General features: G+C 33.9%; 1 protein-coding gene across 3 annotated transcripts in view; it reads left to right on the top strand.

Moving 5' to 3' along the window:
• Positions 1-20,831, top strand: part of nompC (no mechanoreceptor potential C) — a 160,044-nt gene that overhangs the window by 28,931 nt on the left and 110,282 nt on the right. For all 3 annotated transcript variants that reach the window (XM_072532233.1, XM_072532230.1, XM_072532232.1), the window contains exons 4-5: positions 9,073-9,174; positions 12,550-12,666. In XM_072532233.1, the coding sequence (XP_072388334.1) occupies positions 9,073-9,174; positions 12,550-12,666 (219 nt within the window). The remainder of the gene's footprint in view (positions 1-9,072; positions 9,175-12,549; positions 12,667-20,831) is intronic.

Consider the following 20,831-nt stretch of genomic DNA (forward strand, 5'->3'; position numbering starts at 1 on the left):
CTTCTTCTTCTTCTTTTTATGTAGACACGGCTCTATCTGTTTGTCAATGTGCCTCCAGTAAGTTGTCGTTCCAACGTTTTCGCGGTCTTAATACTCATCGTCTTCCTATTGAGGAACCGTCTATCGCCGTCTTCACTACTTTATTTGTTATTATCTATACTTTAAGTTTAAAACTCATCAAATTAATATATTACCTATATTGTTTACATTTCCTACCATTGGAATTTTTGGGAAGTGGAATGAATATAAATAGTAGCCAGTCTTTTGGTAAGTGACCAGTTTCATATATGTTAAATAGCTTCGTAAAATCAGTGATTTCGTATGCCTTTAATAACTTTAAAATTTCATCATGCACTCAATCAGTCCTCATTATTTTCCAATATTAAATTAGCTTAATGGCCATAGCTTCTTCGTTTGTTATTTCTGAGCCGTAGGGGTTGTAGGTATATTTCAGTCAGTCTTCTTGCAAGGTCTTCGAATAATTCTTGCATGTATTCTTTCCATCTTCTTAATGTATCTCTAAATGTAGTCTACCACTGGTCTTTGATGTTCACAACTATGCCTGGATTGCGTTGATTTCTGGATCTGTACCTTTTTAATCTTCTTGTTTATATAGAAATAGTCATGATTGCGTTATAATGTTTCAATTTCCATACGTTTCTTCACTTGCCAAGCTTCTCTTGCTCATTTTATTTCCCGTAGTATAGTCTTATGCACTTTTTGTCTAATCTATCTATCTAATTAGCCTTCTTCGGTCCATCTTTGGACATAGGCCTCTCCAATCCTTTTCCATTCGTCTCTGTCTGCCGCTACAGTCATCCACCTAGAGCCCACGTGCTTCTTGATATTATCTGCCCATCTCATTTGGGGCCTTCCTCTGCTTCGTTTATATTTCCACGGTCTCCAACTTATAAGAATTTTGTTCCATCGGCCTTCTTTTTGTCTTATATTGTGTCCGGCAAATCTCCATTTCAATTTTGCAACTTCTTGTCTAACATCCCTCACTTTTGTTTTCTCTCTAATCCACTCGTTTCTCTTTTTATCCATTAGTCTTATGTGCAACATTTGTCTTTTCATTGCTGTTTGAGTTTTTATGATTTTTTCCATGTTTGCTTTTGTAAATGTCCACGTTTGGAAACCATAAGTGAGAACAGAGAGTACGCATTGATTGTATACTTTGGTCTTAAGATGCTGTGGATATCTTTTGTTTTTCAGAATGTAGCTTAGTTTGCCAAATGCCGCCCATGCCAGTCTAACTCGTCTTTTTATCTCTGCTGTTTGGTTTTCTTTGTTAAGTTTTATAGTTTGACTCAGATATATATATAATCCTGAACTTGTTCTATTTCATCATGTCCTATCCTCATTGTGATGTCTTCATCTGTATTTGTTATGATTTTCGTCTTGCTGTAATTCATATTAAGACCTATCTTTCCAGCTTCTACATCCAGTTCTTTCATCATTTCAGATAATTCTTCTTTTTATCGGTTTTCAATGATCTACGTTTTCTAAATATCTTGCAGAGCCTGATTGAAAAGTGTCGGTGATTTTGGGTTACCCTGTCCCACGCCTCTATTTATTTGTATTGATGTTGTTCCTTCATACTTTAATTGCTGTTTTGGCTTCCTTATATATATTGGCTATTAGTTCCGTATATCTGTGGTCAATTCTGTTGTTAATCAAAGAACTTTTCACTGCCCAATGTTCAACACTGTCCAAAGCTTTTTCGAAATCTAGGAACGCTATATAGATAGAGGAATGTGGTATTCATTTGCTCGTTCTATAAGTATTTTCAGACTTAGTAAATGGTCACTTGTGCTGAATCCCTTTCTAAAACCAGCTTGTTCTTTCGCCTGGTATCCGTCGAATTTTGTCGTCAATATTTTTGCAACTTTTTTAATTCTTTTCGATTTTCCATCATCTCTAATATTTTATCTGTCATCAATTCTTGTTTCTTTTCCATTTTGGAATAAAGATTTTCTTAAAGCTCGGTTTTTACTTTTTCCTGGATGTTATTTTCTTTCAGTAGTTTTATATCTATTTTGGACCTCATTGTTTTATGAATTATTTTAAGTCATATGTTGATATTTGCAACTAATTATGATCCAAGAGAAAATACATCTACGCCTGGATATGTTTTTGCTAAGGTGATAGAGTTTCGAAACCTTTTGTTTATGTTGACAACACCAATTTGTATCTTATGATTTTCTCTAGGGTATCACCGAGTACTTGCCATATAAATAGCCTTCTTGGATGTAATTTAAAAAATGTATCCGTTACAACCATATCTATTTTTTCGCAGAATTGGATCAGACTTTCTTCTCTTTTATTTCTTGTGCTAAGACCATATGCCCCCATAACATACTCGACTGTACCTTGTCCTATTTTGGTGTTAAAATTAATCACTGCGTTGAATACCATTTCAAAAATGTTATTCCTAACCAAATTTTATATTGGCATTTCAAACCATAAATGTCACGTCAGACAGCATGCTGACTAGACTAGTACCCAGCCGCAGAAATGGCGATTTCATGAACTTTGGAAACTTAAATTTTTTTCATGTCTCTACTAATCAATAATTTATTCATCAGAATTTAAAATAGACAATGATAAATTATTATCTACCACTTTTTTTATAATCAGCATTGTTAATAAAATACTAGTGAACGTTAAAAATTTTCCACTATTTATATTCATACAATTTTCGCGATAACCAAAAAAAAATCAACCTTTTTTATGTAGGTTACCAAATTACCCTGTCTCGCAAAATCAGAATGATCGATAACATTTTCCGGTCACTCTAGTTCTAGAAAATCGCGATGTAATTTCGCTGGACATGCTAATTCCAACAAAATTTCAGGAGAACACTTGAAGTGGGTGTTGCGTGACGCATCGCCCTACATTCAAATCACGCAATGAAAGTTACTTCGCGGGCTTCAAAGGAAAATGTGACCAACAGTTTACGTAAATCCACGATACACTTAATGGAAAGTGTTCCACAGTTTGTGTTGGAATTTATCACCTGTGTCCGCGTTAATGAGAACAGACTGGAAATTTAACAAAGAATATAAGTGTAAATTAACATCTCATACACTATGGCTATTAATTAAGAGTACTGAAATTTAAAATTTTTTTCTCTGAAAAAAAGTCTAAGCTTTAACAACATCACCAAGTGTTCTCTTAACTTTAAAAAATAACAGAGAGCAAAATAGTAATTTCAAAACGTCAAATATTCAGTCTGATATAACATTCATTGAATTGATAATTACAGTAGACTCCCTCTATAACGAGAACTGAAATGGCAGGCTAATTACCTCGTTATAAACCGATCTCGTTATATCAGACAACAATAATACTGTGCGTACAGATGAATATGTAGATTTCTAAAATATTAACTTCCTATCGTGCAGCAGTTTTAAGGCGTATGAATAGAGAACGTAAACTCACAGAAATTGTCAAGAAGCGTAAAACGTCTTATCTTGGACACATATTTAGACACGACAGGTATAACTTCCTTCAGCTTATTATAGAAGGGAAAATAGAAGGCAAACGCGGCCCGGGTAGACGACAAATGACCTGGCTGCGCAACATCAAAGATTGGACAGGATTAGACTTTCAAAGTTTAATAAGGAAAGCCGAAAATAGGGAAGACTTTGCAGAGGTCATCGCCAACCTTCGCTAAGAAGACGGCACCTAAAGAAGAAGATAGTGCAGCAGTATTAGCATCTTATATGCTCCATTTGGAGCAATATAAGATGCTAATAAATATTGTTTGAATGGCGTTTTTGAAAAAAGTTGTTTACTTTTATTGTCAATGAAATACGTTAAAACAAAAAATCTGTACTTACATTTTTTTCCAACTGCATAATGTATAAAGCGTTTTTTCAAGGATAACATAAACTATTGCTTCTGCAATTGGAAAAAGTCTGTCATTTTTGACTGCTTTAAATTGTCCAGTATCATTCTATCTATCATATTATTTAAAGATGTGAAACATTTGTATTTATTGTAAAGAAGTTTATTGCACGCGGCAGTTAAGTTTATTGCAAAGCAGTTAAAAAGAATATTTATTTATAACCACGGCCGGGTCAAAAACGTAAAAAACACGTTTTTTGATCTTATTTTCTCTCGTTATAAACAAATTTGCCTTGCTATAGAGGGTTATAGTTCAATAGAAATAGGGACATCTAATGTACCCCGTTATAAGCGACACCTCGTAATAACCGTAATCGTTATAGAGGTTGTATACTGTAGTTAGTTATACAACTACCATTAGATTTACCGCAAATTTGAGGTTTTTCTGGGAATTGGAAAATAAATAAAGTCAAAATGAAAACATTTCATCAAAATTATTCATTTTATTACAATGATAATTTTTCGACTGTTCTAACAACCATTCAAATTTCGTCATTTTGTGTCATGTGGAACAATTTCACCCACTCATGTCAACATTAGACTGATAATTGCATTCAGTGCAATTTTCAATCCCTATGACAACACGATCGAGTTTGACAACTTAATCCAAATAAATTTCAAAATGTCATCAACAACAACGAATCTAATGTTAACTTAAATTTTAATAATTGTACTTTCACTAACTGTACTTTTAATAAATAAATGTTTCGTTATGTTGAGTTATGATTTTTTTTTCGAAAAATTATCCGCCGAATATCCCTCGGACATTGATGAATGCCTCATAATTTCATGACAAATTTCTCAAGCTCGTTGGTTTGTAACAGCACTCAGCCTTCGGCTTCGTGCTGTTACCAAGGAACGAGCTTTCGATTGTCATGAAATTATCTCGTCTGTTATCAATATCCTAGGGATATTACTACTGAAAAGATTATTCAATAACATTTCGCGGTCTTCAACGTTTTCAACCACTAATACCCAATGAGAGATGGTTCAAATATGAGACAAATAGGTTATTTATAAAAACAATAAACAGAATAAGATCAAACCACGCACTCACTCCTGCATACAAACACAGCATAGGTAGTACTGTTAACCCATATTGCTCCTGTGGTAAAGTGGGAGATCTGCAGCACTTTATATTGGAGTGTGGACAGTACAAACAAAGTATCAAAATGATGTATGAAAAACTAATTGAGCTAAATTGTTCATTGCCTGTCAATTTAAATACAATTATTTTTTCAAATAATAAGCAGATATTAAAATGTATCTACGAATACATAACATCGTAAATTTAAATTATAAGTAGTTTTAGGTATTCAAATCAAAAATTGTAAATATGTCAAAAATTGAATGTGTATACCAACATATTACTTCCTATAAATTTATATTATAAATAGGCTTAGGTAATAAAAACAAAAATTGTAATTACCACAAATAGTCTGGCTAATTGGCTATGCCAAAGCCATTATAAAATAAAAAAAAAAAAAAGTTTTCAGAATAATTTTTTTTTATTAAAATCTTACATGCTTCATGCTTTTGTTAAATTTTTTCATATATACCTTTACTTTTACCTTAAGCAAGCAAGCAATTTAATTAAACCTAGCCTGTGAGAAATGTAACAATTCATTGGAGCGAGGTGTGTTAACTCGAGTAAAAACAGGAGTCACCCCACCGCGCTCCAATGCTCCAGACCATCCCTTTCCCTCCTTATAGCACTCTATAGAGGCACAACTATCAGCCAAAAAATGTTCTTCATGTGGAGATCCTGGGTAATAGAACCCCAACATGGGTTCCTAACCGAATGCAAAAACTCAGGACAGCGCACTGTCGCTATATTCCTGTTATCTTAATGTGGCTTATCCGCGAACTAAAATTGCTTACTTGGGCCTTAAGTCTCTGCTCTGAGCCAGGCTCAGTTCGGCGACTTGGTGCTCAAGGAGTTGGGCTCTACGTGCCCGGGTTTTGGGGTTTTTGTTAATTTTTTTGTTGGCTTGCACCGGTTTTTGTTGGTATTTTTTAATTTTTTGGTGGCCGAGGCCGGTTTTTTCTATGTTTTCTTTGGTTTTTTTGTAGATAGCCCTGAAACAAAAATCAAAATTAGTGTAAAATCTGTACTATGACACTAAAAAATATATAAAATATAAAACAATTGGCGATGTTTATGACATATGATGTTATGACATATTTGGCGATAGTCCATGGGTATATTTGAGCTACGAACTGTCTTCTTTGTGTCAAAGTGCCTTTTATATGGGAAAGACGTAGCTGGTTGTTTATCATAATATGATTCTATGCTATCATAGTAGCATAATGTTGGAAATGTTTGTTAACCATCTCCAATCGTATTTTGAAAAAGGTGTTTCCAAATGTGTGTATTTCTGTGTATTCGTATTGTGAATAGACATCAAATTATAAATTTTCCAGCGAATATGTTATATTTCGAAGAATTTACATAGACCAATCCAATCCTAAAGAACTGTTGATGTCTATTCACAATACGAATACACAGAAAAATACCGTGATTTATGACAGTATTTAATAAATATTACCAGAGTAGCAATTATTCAGAGTATGGCAAAAGTTAATGCATACGGATTTGCCCTTTAGTAAAGAAATCCCTATAATTGACAAATTTTGGAAACACCTTTTTCAAAATAAGATTGGAGATGGTTAGCAAACATGGGCCTATCGCTTCTATTTTCTTTACCATGTTTTTTCACTTATGTCTGTTTTTCGTCTTTTTTTCAGTCCGGTATTCTTAGTTTTCTTATATATCTTGTAACCACTTCTTTTTTGTTCTTCCTCGTCTGCGCTTTGCAGACGTTAATACTTTTTCCTGTTAATACTTTTTTTGCATGTCTGTTTGCGAACATCCTATAAACATGTTCAATCCAACGTACTCTTAGTGTTTTTACTTTTTGGATGACGCTTGGTTGGTTGTAGATCTTCATTACTTCCTTATTTGTGTTTCTTCTCCATACGTCGTCATTGTCCTTTGTCCCTCCATATATCTTGCGCAATATATTTCTTTCTCATCGTTGCAAAAGATTTATGCAATTAGTACAATTAAGCCTAGAGCTAAGATTAATATAATTACAAGAATTATTATTAAACTATTGAACCGCGTCGATTATCATTGAGCCGAACGTTCGACATCATCTTTGAAGTCTTCTTCAGGGATTACGAGGTCTCAGTCTCCCGAGCCCCCAGACACTATTAGACTGATCACTAACTAATGCATTACTGCCACTGGGAACAGAGGACGGTTTATTTATACCGTCGATAGTGATGTGGAAGAGTTTTCTTTATAAGTCTCCATTTCGAAGGTAACCGTAAGCTCATCTCTTATTGAGACAATTTGGCCTTTTTCCAATTTCTATGGCTTCTCGGATAATTCGTGGTTTATAGAAGCGAATGGGGGCTATGGCTCTAGAGTTTTAAAAATCAATTGTGTGACTTGTATGAAGATGGGTGTTCATAAATCCTATTTTGGATTCTACGATTTGTTTGACCTATATAGGATCGGGGACAGTTTGCACAAGGAATTTCATAAACTCCGTGTTGTTCATTTGGGATGTTGTCTTTGATTGATCGGTCAAAAGATGAAAGCTTTCGTATGATCAGGGTTTGAGTTTTTGGGTTGACATTGAGTGTGAGACTGATATCTGTAGTTGCTCCTATTGATGTGATTTTCGCGATAACCGTTTTGGATGAGGGCTTGTTTTAAACTAGAGAGCTCAGCGGGTCTATTTGCATTATCGCAAAGGCGTATTGATTATGAAACAACGATGTTAATGACTGAATTAGTTTGGGAAGGTGGATGATAAGAGTTGGCATGTAAGTAGCGATTGGTATGGATGTGTTCTTGAATAAACAGAGTAATGAAAACCTTGGGATTAATTTTTCTTTATGATACCGTCGAGAAACGGTAGAGATGAATCAATTTTCACCTCTATCGTGAACCACTCTGTACCTATATATACTTGGAAAAAAATTTTGTGAGAATTTAGTCTAAATTTTAAATCTGTATATGTATGAAGTAATAAATATATATTATATAAATTAATTATATTTTAGTGTTAGTGTAAATAAATTCAATTAAATGTAAACTAAAGACTAAATAAAATATTTATAAATTAATAAATAAATAATAAATTACGGTGCATTGTGAATGATTAACAAGTAATGATATTTGGGCAATAACAAGCGCTTCAAGGATAGCAACCGGGCATTCAATAAATGGCCGAAAAATCAACAACCTGCGTTTTGCAGACAACACAGCCCTTCTTGCAAATAGTCAAGAAGAGTTAATTGATCTCATAAGACTAGTTAAAAATGAAAATCAGATATCTAAAGCACAGAAAAATCATTATTTGTTATGAATCCGAGTGTACAACAGGCTCTTGAGATGTCACTCAATATATGGCTATTTTCCGACAAGATTGAGGGCAAATAAGTCAACTGTTAAATTGGTTTTTGCCGTCCAGCGCGAATTTATAAACATTTATAAGTTAAATATCTTTTTTGAAAACGATTTCTGGATTGCAAATCAAACTAGATGTAAAATGTATCTCTCATTACACCCAATTGTGGTTTAATCCCATATTAAATAATATTTATATTATATAATAACGGATTTATTACGGCTGTCGCCGCTTCTCCGCCCCCAATTTCCATCTTTTTCTGTCATATGCAGTTGCCTCCTCTAAGTCTCTTGCCGCCATTGCTTCATCAATATCGTTGCGCCAACTTCTCCGTGGTCGTCCTCTCTTTCTTCTTTCAGGAGGGATCCATTCCAGTACTCTCCTAGGCCATCTGTACTCTGGCATTCTTTTAACATGTCCGAACCAGATTAATTTATAATATTTATATTAACGAGCATTAAGTTTTTTCATCATATCTTCTGAAAAGATCTGTTCCTCTTCACTTTTGGGAGCCAATCTCCATAATTTGATTGACTTGAACGATTTGGTATCGGCTGTTGTTATACGTCCAACTTTCACTTGTTGTAGTAGACTTTTCTAAATTTAGTTATAAAAAACAGTACAATAGCCTGTTAATTGTAATTCTCCGAAAATTTTCTGCTGGTAAATTTAATGCTAAGCCAATTTCTCTACATAAACCGTATAAAACCTATGAAACTTTTATTCTTCTTTATAGGACAACTACAATGTTCTTCATATCTCAGCAATGCATTCAAGGGAGGACGTTGTTAAGCTACTGCTATCAAAACGGGGAGTGGATCCGTACTCCACTGGTGGGGTAAGTACATTTGTGTATACATTTGTGTATATTAATTTAAATACTCTAATAATGAGTAAAATGTGGAAACAAAGTTAATAAAATTACTCAGATATTGGAAGTCGATTTTTTTATCCACACCTTTAATTTTTAAGCAAATTTAGTATGACAACAGATATTAAAAGAAAATTTCCAATGAATTTTTTTACTTAAATGTTTTCAGATGCGTGAGAAAATTTTTGGGAGATACTTCGTCGTACCAGGTCACCTAGGGCTCAGTAACACGAAAACAGTACCTTCTCAATTCTTTCAATAGCAGCCCAATAATAATTATAAAGATCTTAATTGATATAAAGTTAGAGACAAAATGGGTCTTGGATTTGAAAGTTATAGGAATTTTTGGTGATTACAGGCATTCATGGGATTTTTTCCGGTCCTGTATTTGTGTACTTATGTCTGGGTAATCACGCTATCGACCGCGTTATTATCGGTAGATGGAATTTGAGAGATGTATGTCGTTTTATACGTGGAAGTAAATGTGTAGGATTAAGTATTAGTCTTTAAATAATGTAGTGTTCCTGGGTTGGGCACCGAGTGTTGACGTACTTTCTAATTCTTAGTGGCAAGGGCGAACAGCGAGTTTTCGGTGCCCTAGCACTAAAATATCTAGGCTATAAGAATAAATCAAAACAGAAAATAAATCCTCCTTTATTTAATGTTAAAAATCCTCCTAGAAAAAATCCAGTCCAAAACCATATCGCCGAAAAAATTAGAAACTTTCATAACATTCTCCACGCCTAAATATAGACATTCTGACAAAAATCTTTTACATTTTTATTTAACAACAAAATTTATAGAGGACCGTTAAAAAATTTGTCGTGCTCTTGATAAACAGATAAAAGCTCTAATTTCACCCGGCACGCTACTTTCTTTTTATACAAGCTTAAAATTTGAAATTGTTTGACTCAATTAAAGTTTTTAAATGAACCTTCCGCCTTTGTATGCGTTGTCTGTTGACTTCACACTATTGAGTTCAAATTTTATTGTCTTTCGAAAGCGATAATTGTTTGCAAGTTGTCATAGTAACTTCCAAAATTGGCACGAAGGTGATGTGAAAATTTAAACTGAAATCGCTACATTGTTATATTTGCAGAGAAAGTGGTAAGTGTTGATTTGGTAGTTTGGTAGAAAACCCCTCATAGTTTAGTAGACAGCTAAACAATAGTATCGTTATCAGCACTCTGCTTCTGTAAGATTAAAAACGACAGTTATGATATACCTAAGTACAATTGTGTATTCACTATTCCGCGTGTCTTCATATTTATTTTTATGTATACATTATTATAATAACCAAAATTAACATTTTTAAGTTTTTATCTGTTTTGATAATCAGAAAAGTTAAAACAAACAATTAATACATTTTATACATTATTCTCTTAGGGATATTCGTGCTTCATATCTTACTTTTGTATTGCATTTAAATTAATAGAAGCCAATTGGAAATAAAAAACAAATATAAAAAACAATTTAGGAAAGCTTTACGGCACTCAAAGCTTCGTTGAGTTCGTTTATGGTAGAAGATACAGCTCGCTCAGCTTCGGTATTCCACTGTACTATATGCTAATGGCTAGGTGAAAAAGCTCTTGGTAACCTCAATCTTCCTGTCCAGTGGCATCTCATATAGAGGGTACAGCTTGAACTGGTTCATTACGATTTTGTACCCGTGACCCCCAAACGTTCTCATCCAACTTGTCATACAGTTCCCTCCAGTGCCTCTTCTTTTTGGCTCGGATCTTCGTGTTCGGTTCCTTTTTTTGCGCATTGTATACTATATTCATTCTGCTAGCTTCTGTTACTTTTCCTCTACCTCATGCGATCGTAGCCTGTCTTCTGATGGCAATGCATTCCTTCCTTTTATTGTCGATCTCTTAGTACCACCAATTAGGTATTTTTCTTTCGTCAACGTACCTACGTCATCGTTTGGGTTTACGATCTGCCCTTCCTATCGCTTGTGTTTCTACTTACTGCATAAAGGGTTTGTTATTACTGATGACAATAATGAATCCATCGGTGCTTCTTTAACTTGTTTCTATCTTTGATCTTTATAGATGAAGTAGTTGTTATATATGAAGTGCCTTGTTAGATTTAGTGCATCTTGTGGAATTAGATACTTTCTGCATATAATTTGGGATGAATTAAAAAAAAATAAATGCTTGGTCATGACTAAATCAGCAGATGCAAACATCCAATTGATTGTTAAGGATACTATAATTGAAAGTGTGGATACCTAAAAATACATAGAAATATGGATAACATCGACTGTAGACCAAACCAAAGAAATTAAGACACGTATTGAAATAGCACGTGCATCATTCGTTAAACTTAAAAAGTTTCTTTGTTGTCAAAATATAAGGTTAGGACTACGTCTAAGAATGCTTCGGTGTTACGTAAATACTGCTCTTCTTTATAGCTTGGAAGCATGGACATTACAACAAGTGCATGTAAATAAGTTGGTATAGGAATAGGAAATGAAGCTGAAATAATGTTGACTATCAAAAGAAGAAAACTTGAGTACTTAGGCCATGTTATGAGAGGGCAAAGATACTCACTATTGCAGCTTATTATGCAAGGCAAAATTTGAGGAACGCGAAATGGGGGAAGACGAAGAATATCGTGGCTTAAGAACTTGGAGGAATAGTTTGAGTGCAGTAGTGCAGAACTGTTTAGAGCGGCAGTCAACAGAGTTCGCATAGCCATGATGATTTCCAACCTTCGATAAAAGTTGGAACTTAAAAAAGAAGTAGCATATAATTTGTAGTGATTGTTCTGTCGGAAAATTTGTTAATAGTGAGACTGTATCAAAGCTAACTAACAAAGTGCCCAAGCTCGAGACTCACGTTCTTTATACGCTCGATAGAATGGCTTGCATTGTTAATGTAATCTTGGGTAAAACTTAAAGTTGACGGACATCTTGACGATTTTTCTCGTGGGATGAGATGGAATTGTTTTTTTTTATAGGTAATTCTTGTGAAAAAGAAACTCTAATATAATAATGAATAATCAAGAATACGAAACAAAAATAAAGCACATTCTAGCTAGATGATAGTGCATGTCAAAAAATCGCGTTAGGTCCAAAAACGTATCTGCAGAAAACAACGAAAGCCAAAATATAAGCCTAATGTAACAATAAAAGAAGAAGAAAGCAATTTTTTCTACAGTAATAGCCAACTTTCGTACTTTTTATTTTATCGTTAACAAATTCATTATCAAAAAATAAAAAAACTTTTTTTTTAATAGTTTATTATTGATTTTAATACCTTTCGTTAAAAAACATCCAACTGTTCGACATTACCATCAATTATTGTTTTATTAACGGTACTCGTTCATGTTTTTCAGAGTCGGAATCAAACTGCCGTCCATTTAGTAGCTTCCAGACAGACTGGAACAGCAACAGCCATCCTGAGAGCTCTTCTACAAGCCGCTGGAAAAGAAATTAGACTGAAAGCTGACGGGGTAAGTAAAAAGTCTTGTTAGAATAAAAAGAAGTTATAAAAAGATATATATATATATATATATATATATATATATATATATATATATATATATATATATATATATATATATATATATAAAATAATAACTAAAACGAGAAACCAAAATTTTTTATAGTTTTTTTATAAATTAAATATTTTATTATTTAAATTTTTAGTAATTAGTTTAATTTCTTGTCAATTGGTATCATCAAATGCCAAACCGTGACCTTTAAACACGACATGTGAACCTTTCTTACTTGAAAACATGCATGTGTGGTGTGTGAAAATAGCTGGTTTTGGTTTCATTTTGGAAAGCGCAATGATCTGTGTAAAATCTAATTTTCCATTTCGGTTCCCGTTCGTTTGTCTCGTGACTATCACAAACAGGCACGTACCAAAAACTCAAGCAGAAGATAAATTCTAATGCACACTGGATTTGTGTTTTTGTTTGGGTATTTTATTTAAAAATTATTGAAGAAATAAAGATAACAATCTGGAGAGCTAATATTTTTCTAATGCAATAAGAAGGGTATTGACTTATATATCATGTTTGTGCATTTGTCACGAACCTTTTAAGGGATTTTGTTTATTTGAGACATTGAAGGAAACAGTTTTGCCTCTACGCTTTAATCAATTTCTTGTTAAACTTTTGACAATTTTCACTTTACCGTCATACATTTTAGAATTAAAATGTACACTTTATAATTTTATATCCACGTCATTTCTGAATTATATATCCTTTATCCTTTTGGAACACTTTTTTAAAATTCTATTGTGTTCTGAATCCTACTTTTGTGAAAATAGATTAATGTGAAAAACTGGTATTTTACGCGAATTTAATAAAAACTGCCCTACGACCATTTGAAACGAAGTAAGCCCTTTTTTATATTCGACACAGCTTTATAGTAATCTCTCTTTTAACGATTCCCTATATAACGATAATTCCCTTATAACAATGAAAATAGTAAACGTCATTTGGTTCATCATAAAGACAATGTAATAATTCTTTCTCTATACCGATATCATTCTCTCTTTATAACAACTGTGACTTTTCAGTGTTCAATAGTCGATGGCAAATGTTTTATTGTGTTTAAAACCCAGACTACCTAAGTCGCAAGTGGCAAGATCAATGTCCAGCCAGCGGTTGTTTTGTTTCGTGTTTAGGAATGCGGCCACCCCTCCTAATTATTGTTATCCAAAAATTAAGTGACACGTTTTTATTGTTCCCGCAACGTGCCTGTTTTCACACAGATGTCATAACGACTTCTCGCTTTCAGTTTCAGGTATGTCTCAGTGTGTGAACAGTACTCTTATTTATAAATGAACGTGAACGCCTAACCGAACGTAAGTGAAACGCACTGCAACGGAAGAGTTGGCCAACTTTCATCTTTTACAGTGCGTTACTTGCGTCTGGCCAATCAAAATGAAGAATTTTGTGCTGTCAACCAAAGTGAACTGTCTGGCCCGCCCACCATTTTGTAAAGTTGTTTATCAACATGTTCGAATTTTGATTTTGTTGATTATTTTTTACAATGGACGTTAAGAATTTATAAAATAATAATAATAAATAATAAAAGGATATTATAGTATCATGGTCACCAACTCTAGCCACTGTTTCTATTCATGCGCAAAAATTCCACTCCGTCGATTTTTAAATTGAAATAATATTTACAGTCCGTTTGTTACGTCCCCAGTGCGTCTACGTCTACAGTCCGTCAAACTATAAATCCAGCTTAAAGCGCTCTCGGTGATGTATCAGTTAACTGTAGCTACGATATAGAAGGACAGAAAAAAGTGATTTGAAGCAGAAATGAATGGCAACAGCAGGAATTTGGATCGCGTTATTCTTCAGTGGTTCCAGCAGCAGCGTATGAACCATCCTACACTTTCTTAGCCTGTGGTCAGGACAACAGCTAAGTTTTTTGCAACTGAGCTTGAAATTGGGAATTTCAAGTCATATTTAGGTTGGCTGAGCAAGTGGAAGCTGCATCATAAGATCAAATATGGGCGGATCAGCGGGGAGGCTCACGATGTTAACAAAAACGTAACAGATGATTAGCTAGGAAACGTGTGGCCTGGACTGAAGGCACTATATGCGTCAGACAACATTTTCAATGTTGATAAGACTGGTTCAGTCATGTCCTGTTCAGTCAGTCTCCAACCTGACACCTTCGGTGAAGAGAAAATTGTTAGTGATATGGAAGTCAAAAAACTCACTATACTTTAAAAACATCAAAAACTTACCCGCAACCTACAAAGCAAACAAGAGTACGTGAATGACTTCGGAAATGTTTGAAGAAGCGATAAGAAAATGGGATGTCGACCTTAAAACTTTTTTTGCTTGTAGGCAATTGTCATGCTTATCCTGTATTGTGCAACCTTCAAAACATTGAACTTTGTTTCCTGTCAGCACCAAAGTGTCATCAAGAGTTTGAAAAGCTATTATAGGAGAAGACTCTTGATAGAAGAGACGAGGCGATGAGCAATGCAATAAAATATTCCTTCAAACAAGCAGGATGGCTGGAAGATCAAGGATTGACTGAGGATGAAGATGACCTGCTGTTAGCTGTTTGGGCCTGGCAGTTACAACTTCCTATCACCTACAGAGCTAACAGATTTCAAAGAAGTTGATGACAATATAGCTACAACGTCTGGACTTTCTGACGAGGACATCCTACTTTTGTGAAAATAGATTAATGTAAAAATCCTACAAGAAGTTCGTGCAGAAGAAAACAGTGACCTGGAAGTGGAAGCAGAACCAGAACCAATTCTGACCCCTCAGCAGGTATTGGATACGGCAAAAGTGCTTCATTGGTTTTTCATCCCCCAGAAAGAGGATATGAGTGCAGTGGTAAGATTATATGCGTCTTTAGGACAAGGTCAGGTCCCTTCTGTGGAAAGAGAAAAGGAAACAGACCAAGGTGACATTTTTTTTTCGTTAATATAGGCAGAATATGGGATGTAATCTTTTTTCATACCTCGATAAAAATACTGTATAGCACAATATTATTTTGTTACTGTGCAGTATACATTTTTAGTTGTACAGCCATTTTTTATACTGTATTGCTTATATCCCCGGTCCCTTGCATATCATTATAGAGAGAAGAGAGGACTGTATTTATATAATTTATATAAAATATAAATATTACGGGACAAAAAAAAATTCATTTAACAATTTAGCATTTTAAGTTTTAGTACTGTTGCAAAATGTTCCTAAGCTCTTACCAAAGGTTAAAACATAAAAATTTTATCTCGAACTTTTGAAGCACATCAATTGTTTATACAAATTATATTAACTAATACGAAATATGATAGTTAAAAGTGTTTCAATATTTTTATGATTTAAGTCGAATATTGAAGTAAAAATAAGAAATTTTTTAGCCTATCAAATCTGTATCTTCTAAAATGTTTTAAATTAACTTTCCCATTACGAAATTCGTCATATTCACTTTCACTATCATGTTCAGATAGGTACCAAATAGTCATTTTTTAAAACACTATCTACTTATATAGCTTCTTTTATCTGTAAACCATCGCATGCCAAAAGCAGTTTTTTTAAGTCTTTATCGTTTTAAGGTTCACGCTTTAACGGTCCCGCCATATCGACAATTTAAAATATTTTACACATTGTACATTTGTACACATAACGTGTAACACAATCGGAATCGTAAAATCTCACAGAATAAATTAAAAATAAATATATTTGTAGTTTAAATAAGTAATAGAGCCTTTGGGCATGGAATCATACATGCTCATTAACCCAGTCCATGGAGAGTTAGAGCCTCCTTCTCTGACAATCACACAAATAAATTCTTACATGACGCATCCACGTCGCGGGGTGGATACCTCTAACTTCAGTAGGCCATAGTGAACAACTTCAGTTGGGACCCAGTTGTGGGGTGAAAAAGAATAACTTTACATGGTGGGAATGGCGAAAATAGCATCACAGACTTCAGGGCTGGTATAATGTCAAGCAACGTCTCATCCAGAGTGGGCAGTTACAAACAGCGTCGAATCTAGAATGGGCGGGTAAAATTACAAGTTCTACAAAGTGGAAATTTTGGCTTCAGACTTTAGCAATCATGGCATATGTAAAAACAAAAACAGGCGAACATACAAGAAGTAGACTGACAAATCCAAAGGTAGTTCCCCCGGTAGTAAGTCACACCTCCAATGAAGGAAGAAATCTTAACCCACGGCGAAACCAGAAATAGTGAGAGAGAAAGGAAGAAGTCACCTGTAGCAATTGGAACATCCAAGGATAGCGAACTTAAGACAAAGAGGTGATAGAAGAATTTATGAAGACGAACCTTGACATTTTGGTAATCACTGAAACTAAGAGAAAAAAGGAAGAAGGAGCAACGGCTGGAATGAAGTGGGAATTCTAGTCAAAAACTGGAAAAATCTATCGTAAATAAAATTGGATATGATCAAGCAGTATTTACTGTAGAAAGGTCCTGCATTAATAACATAATATATTATCTTCAACAATTAATTATTCCCAAATAAAAGAGTCATAACTGAGCGTTTTTGTCTTGTAAAGCCTTCCTTACAGCTGTAGTTAAGTTTATAAAGTATCACTATTAAAGAGGGATCCCATTGGTGAAAAAATACAAAATTTTCTTTCAAAAGTTTAAAAACTTAAACACATCTTCGAAAAAAACAAATAAAATACATCACATTAGACTCCACAAAAACACTAAAAATTAGTTTATTTCACGAGTGTAAGAACTCGACCATTTGTGTGGAGTTGAAATTGGGTAATAAACAAACGAAACTGCTCCAAAATTACAGCAGCCGAAATGGAGTTCATGAAAAGAAGCTGTAAAGTAACAAGACTGGATCTTATTAGAAATAAGGAAATAAAAAGAAGAATGGCAGTATAACAAGACAGAGTAAACTACATTAAAGAAAAGCAATTAATATGGTATGGAAACGTGAGAAGAACAGATAGTACAAGGTGGATGTCAAAGATTTTGGAATATAGAAAAAAGAGAAAAAGAACCAAACCCCGAAGATTATGTGGGGATGAACTGGACGAAGCCTTGGAAAGACGACACCTTAGATATGGAGAATGCAGGATAGAAAGGACTAGAGACGTTAGCTGACACAAGGAAAATACCGACAGTAAAAACGTATGTATTGAATATCTCGACAAATAGATAATTATTAAGGTAATAAGAAGTTTTAAATCCAATCAGTCTCACACACAACTCGTTACCTATTAATTGTTAAAGAAGGCATAATCCTACTTTTTAAACAAACAAGAAAGTTAAAATATCATATATCGGTATTAAAAAATTTTCGTCACTTAACATTGTTCTACAAAAATTGCTTTCAAACCTCAAGTACAAATAAAGGAATGCATTAAACCTAAAGCAGTATCAATAAACTCGATAGGGACGTCTATAGGCTGACAATCGTAATGTCTTTTTATTGAGGGGTAAATTTGTGGGCTTGTTTGTACCAGTCGGTGAAACTGTCGACACGCGACCGACGGAAAAGTACAAATTCTGCTCTTTTGGACCATTTGGATATTTATGTGTTGATATAAGCAGCGAATCTGTAGTTTGAGACGTTGCACTTTCGACTTACTTATACAGAGTGTGAAATAGGTATGGGGTATTTTTATTAGAGCTATAGAATTTTAAAAATGAAATAAAATAAAGAAAACATTTTTATTTAACATGCAAGTGACTTTATTCAAAAAATATTTTTTTTGCTATTTCTATTCAAATGTTATTTCTAACATATGGCTGCTGCGGTTTCCTCGGATGTAGTCTCCTTTTCAATAACTTTTAGCAATATTTGTGGCATTGTGGTATATTACAAGTTTTCAATCGTTTCTGACTTAGCGACGCAGACCAGCAGCTTCACATATTCCCACAGAAAAGAGTCTGGCTTGTTAGATCGCATGGTCTTGGCAGCCACTTCACAGGGTCAAACCATGAAATTATGTGGTCGTTAACGTTTCCTTTAATAAATTGTTTGTAGCACGAGTTGTGTGAGATATAATGTGTTGTTAACAAAAATCAGTGATCACAGCTCTGTAATGGTCACCATTGACAGTAAGTACTAGCCAACATCGCTTTTGAAGAAGTACTGTCCAATGATTTCAAAGGTTACAAAACATACCAAATAGTCAGTTTTTCAAGATGTAAGAGAGTCGTAAAATGAAATTGAGGATGATCTCCACCCAAATACGACAGTCTTGCTTATTGACGTGTCAATTCAACTAAAAGTGGCAATCATCGCTAAACAAAATTCGTTTTAGATTGAAAATATCTAAAAAAATAACACAATAAAAGCAAAAATAGAAGAAGAACTAACTGACCCCAATGAAGCTGGCAATGAAATAAGACAGGGAGATTTCCTGAGTCCTCTATTTGAACCTGATTATTGATGAAATAATAAAAAAGTAAGAACTAAAAAAGGATACCAAATGGGAGAAAAATAGTTTTAAATAATCTGCTATGCAGACGACGCAATACTACTCTCTTAGAGTGAAGATGATCTACAACGTATGCTGCACCAATTTAATATAACCGCCAGAAAATTTAACATATTAATTTCCCCAAAAAAAGACAAAATGCATGGTTATAACAGCAAATTTAGTAAGATGTAAATTGGAGCTGGAAAGTCAGATAATAGAACAAGTGATGAAGTGTAAATATGTAGGCCTCACATTATCTAGCTAGGAAAAGCTCAAAACAACAGCCGAAGATTAAGTGAATAAATTATGTATAAAAAATTTTTTTATGTGACTGAAACATCAAGACCGCTAAGTGTCAGGATATCAAGAACAGAGACTTCGAGAACTCTCAGATATGTAAACATGCATCAAGTGAAATATGCATCATTAATCATGAAAGAAACAGACATAAAAAAGAGAAAAGTGAATAAAGCACCTCTCATGAGAAGCATATTTAATCAAGAAAAATGTGTAGCAAACTTATCGGCAGAATGTAACAGGCTTTAGTTGTCAACACTAAATAAAGTTAATAAGAAGAATCTACTAACAATACCAGATTAATAGGAAGTGTGAGACATCGCATCAACAATTTATATACTACACATATAATCTACGTAAACACACATTACACAAACATATAATACAAAAAATCACACAAAACAGTCAGAATTTCAGAATTTATAGATATTCTTAGGGTAAAAACACCTGCCTCAGATTTTTCTTAAACCATAAGTATGCTATTTCCTACAAGATGGACTCCAAGTATCAACCATCAATTTTAAAAATCATAATCTTTAACAGCAACTTGTAAGCTATATATTTTCAAAGAATCTTTACAATAGTCGTTTTTTGAAAACGATTTCTGGAGTAGAAATAGAAACTTCAAACATTAACTAGGTAAAAATATAAATTTCGTTCCAATTAATTGTGGCTTAATCCCTAATAATTATTCTAATAGACATGCCGCAAGAAAATAGTTTCAGAATCTTATTACGGGTATAGTTACATTGAACATTTATTTAATCATGATCAGCGCCTTGCCCCATTCCCATCATTCTTAGCCAATCTCCTCTATCCAACCAATAACTTGGTTGTTCCATCTGTTAAACTAAAAACGTTCCATCGTGAATCTAATTAATTACTCTGATGGACGATTATGTCAATCATAAAATGGATGTAGTGCACGATAAGTATTTTGAACCAAACCATAATTATTCTAACAATCAATTTTCACAATGTGATAGCCTTGCTGAAATTTTAGTATATTCCTGTTGAAATTTCAAATCAAACTAAGCATTAATTACTTGACAGCTAACAAGACGGCTGTCGTCAGAAAAGATATCGTTAACTTAAAATTCTTTACCTACAAAAAAACACCGATTATTAATAAATTCTCGGTGGATGATAGATGTTATGAGCTCAAGCTGGACCTCTAAATCTATTCCCACCGCCATGCAACTGTAATGCAGCATCAAACTTTGAGCGCAGATTTTGTGTAACTTCCCAAACGTCAATGGATGTTAGAATGTAATCGGAACTACAAACTGAGGAATCCACCTGCGAGCGGAACTTAGATTTTGCGGCGCGATTGGCCGTAATAGAGTTTCGATTTCGTTATCTTTGTAGAACTATCAATACCTTTCAATTTGACTTCCGTATGTATAATTTTTACT

The sequence above is a fragment of the Diabrotica undecimpunctata genome, chromosome 5 (genome assembly GCF_040954645.1).
Source record: "Diabrotica undecimpunctata isolate CICGRU chromosome 5, icDiaUnde3, whole genome shotgun sequence".
NCBI lineage: Eukaryota > Metazoa > Arthropoda > Insecta > Coleoptera > Chrysomelidae > Diabrotica > Diabrotica undecimpunctata.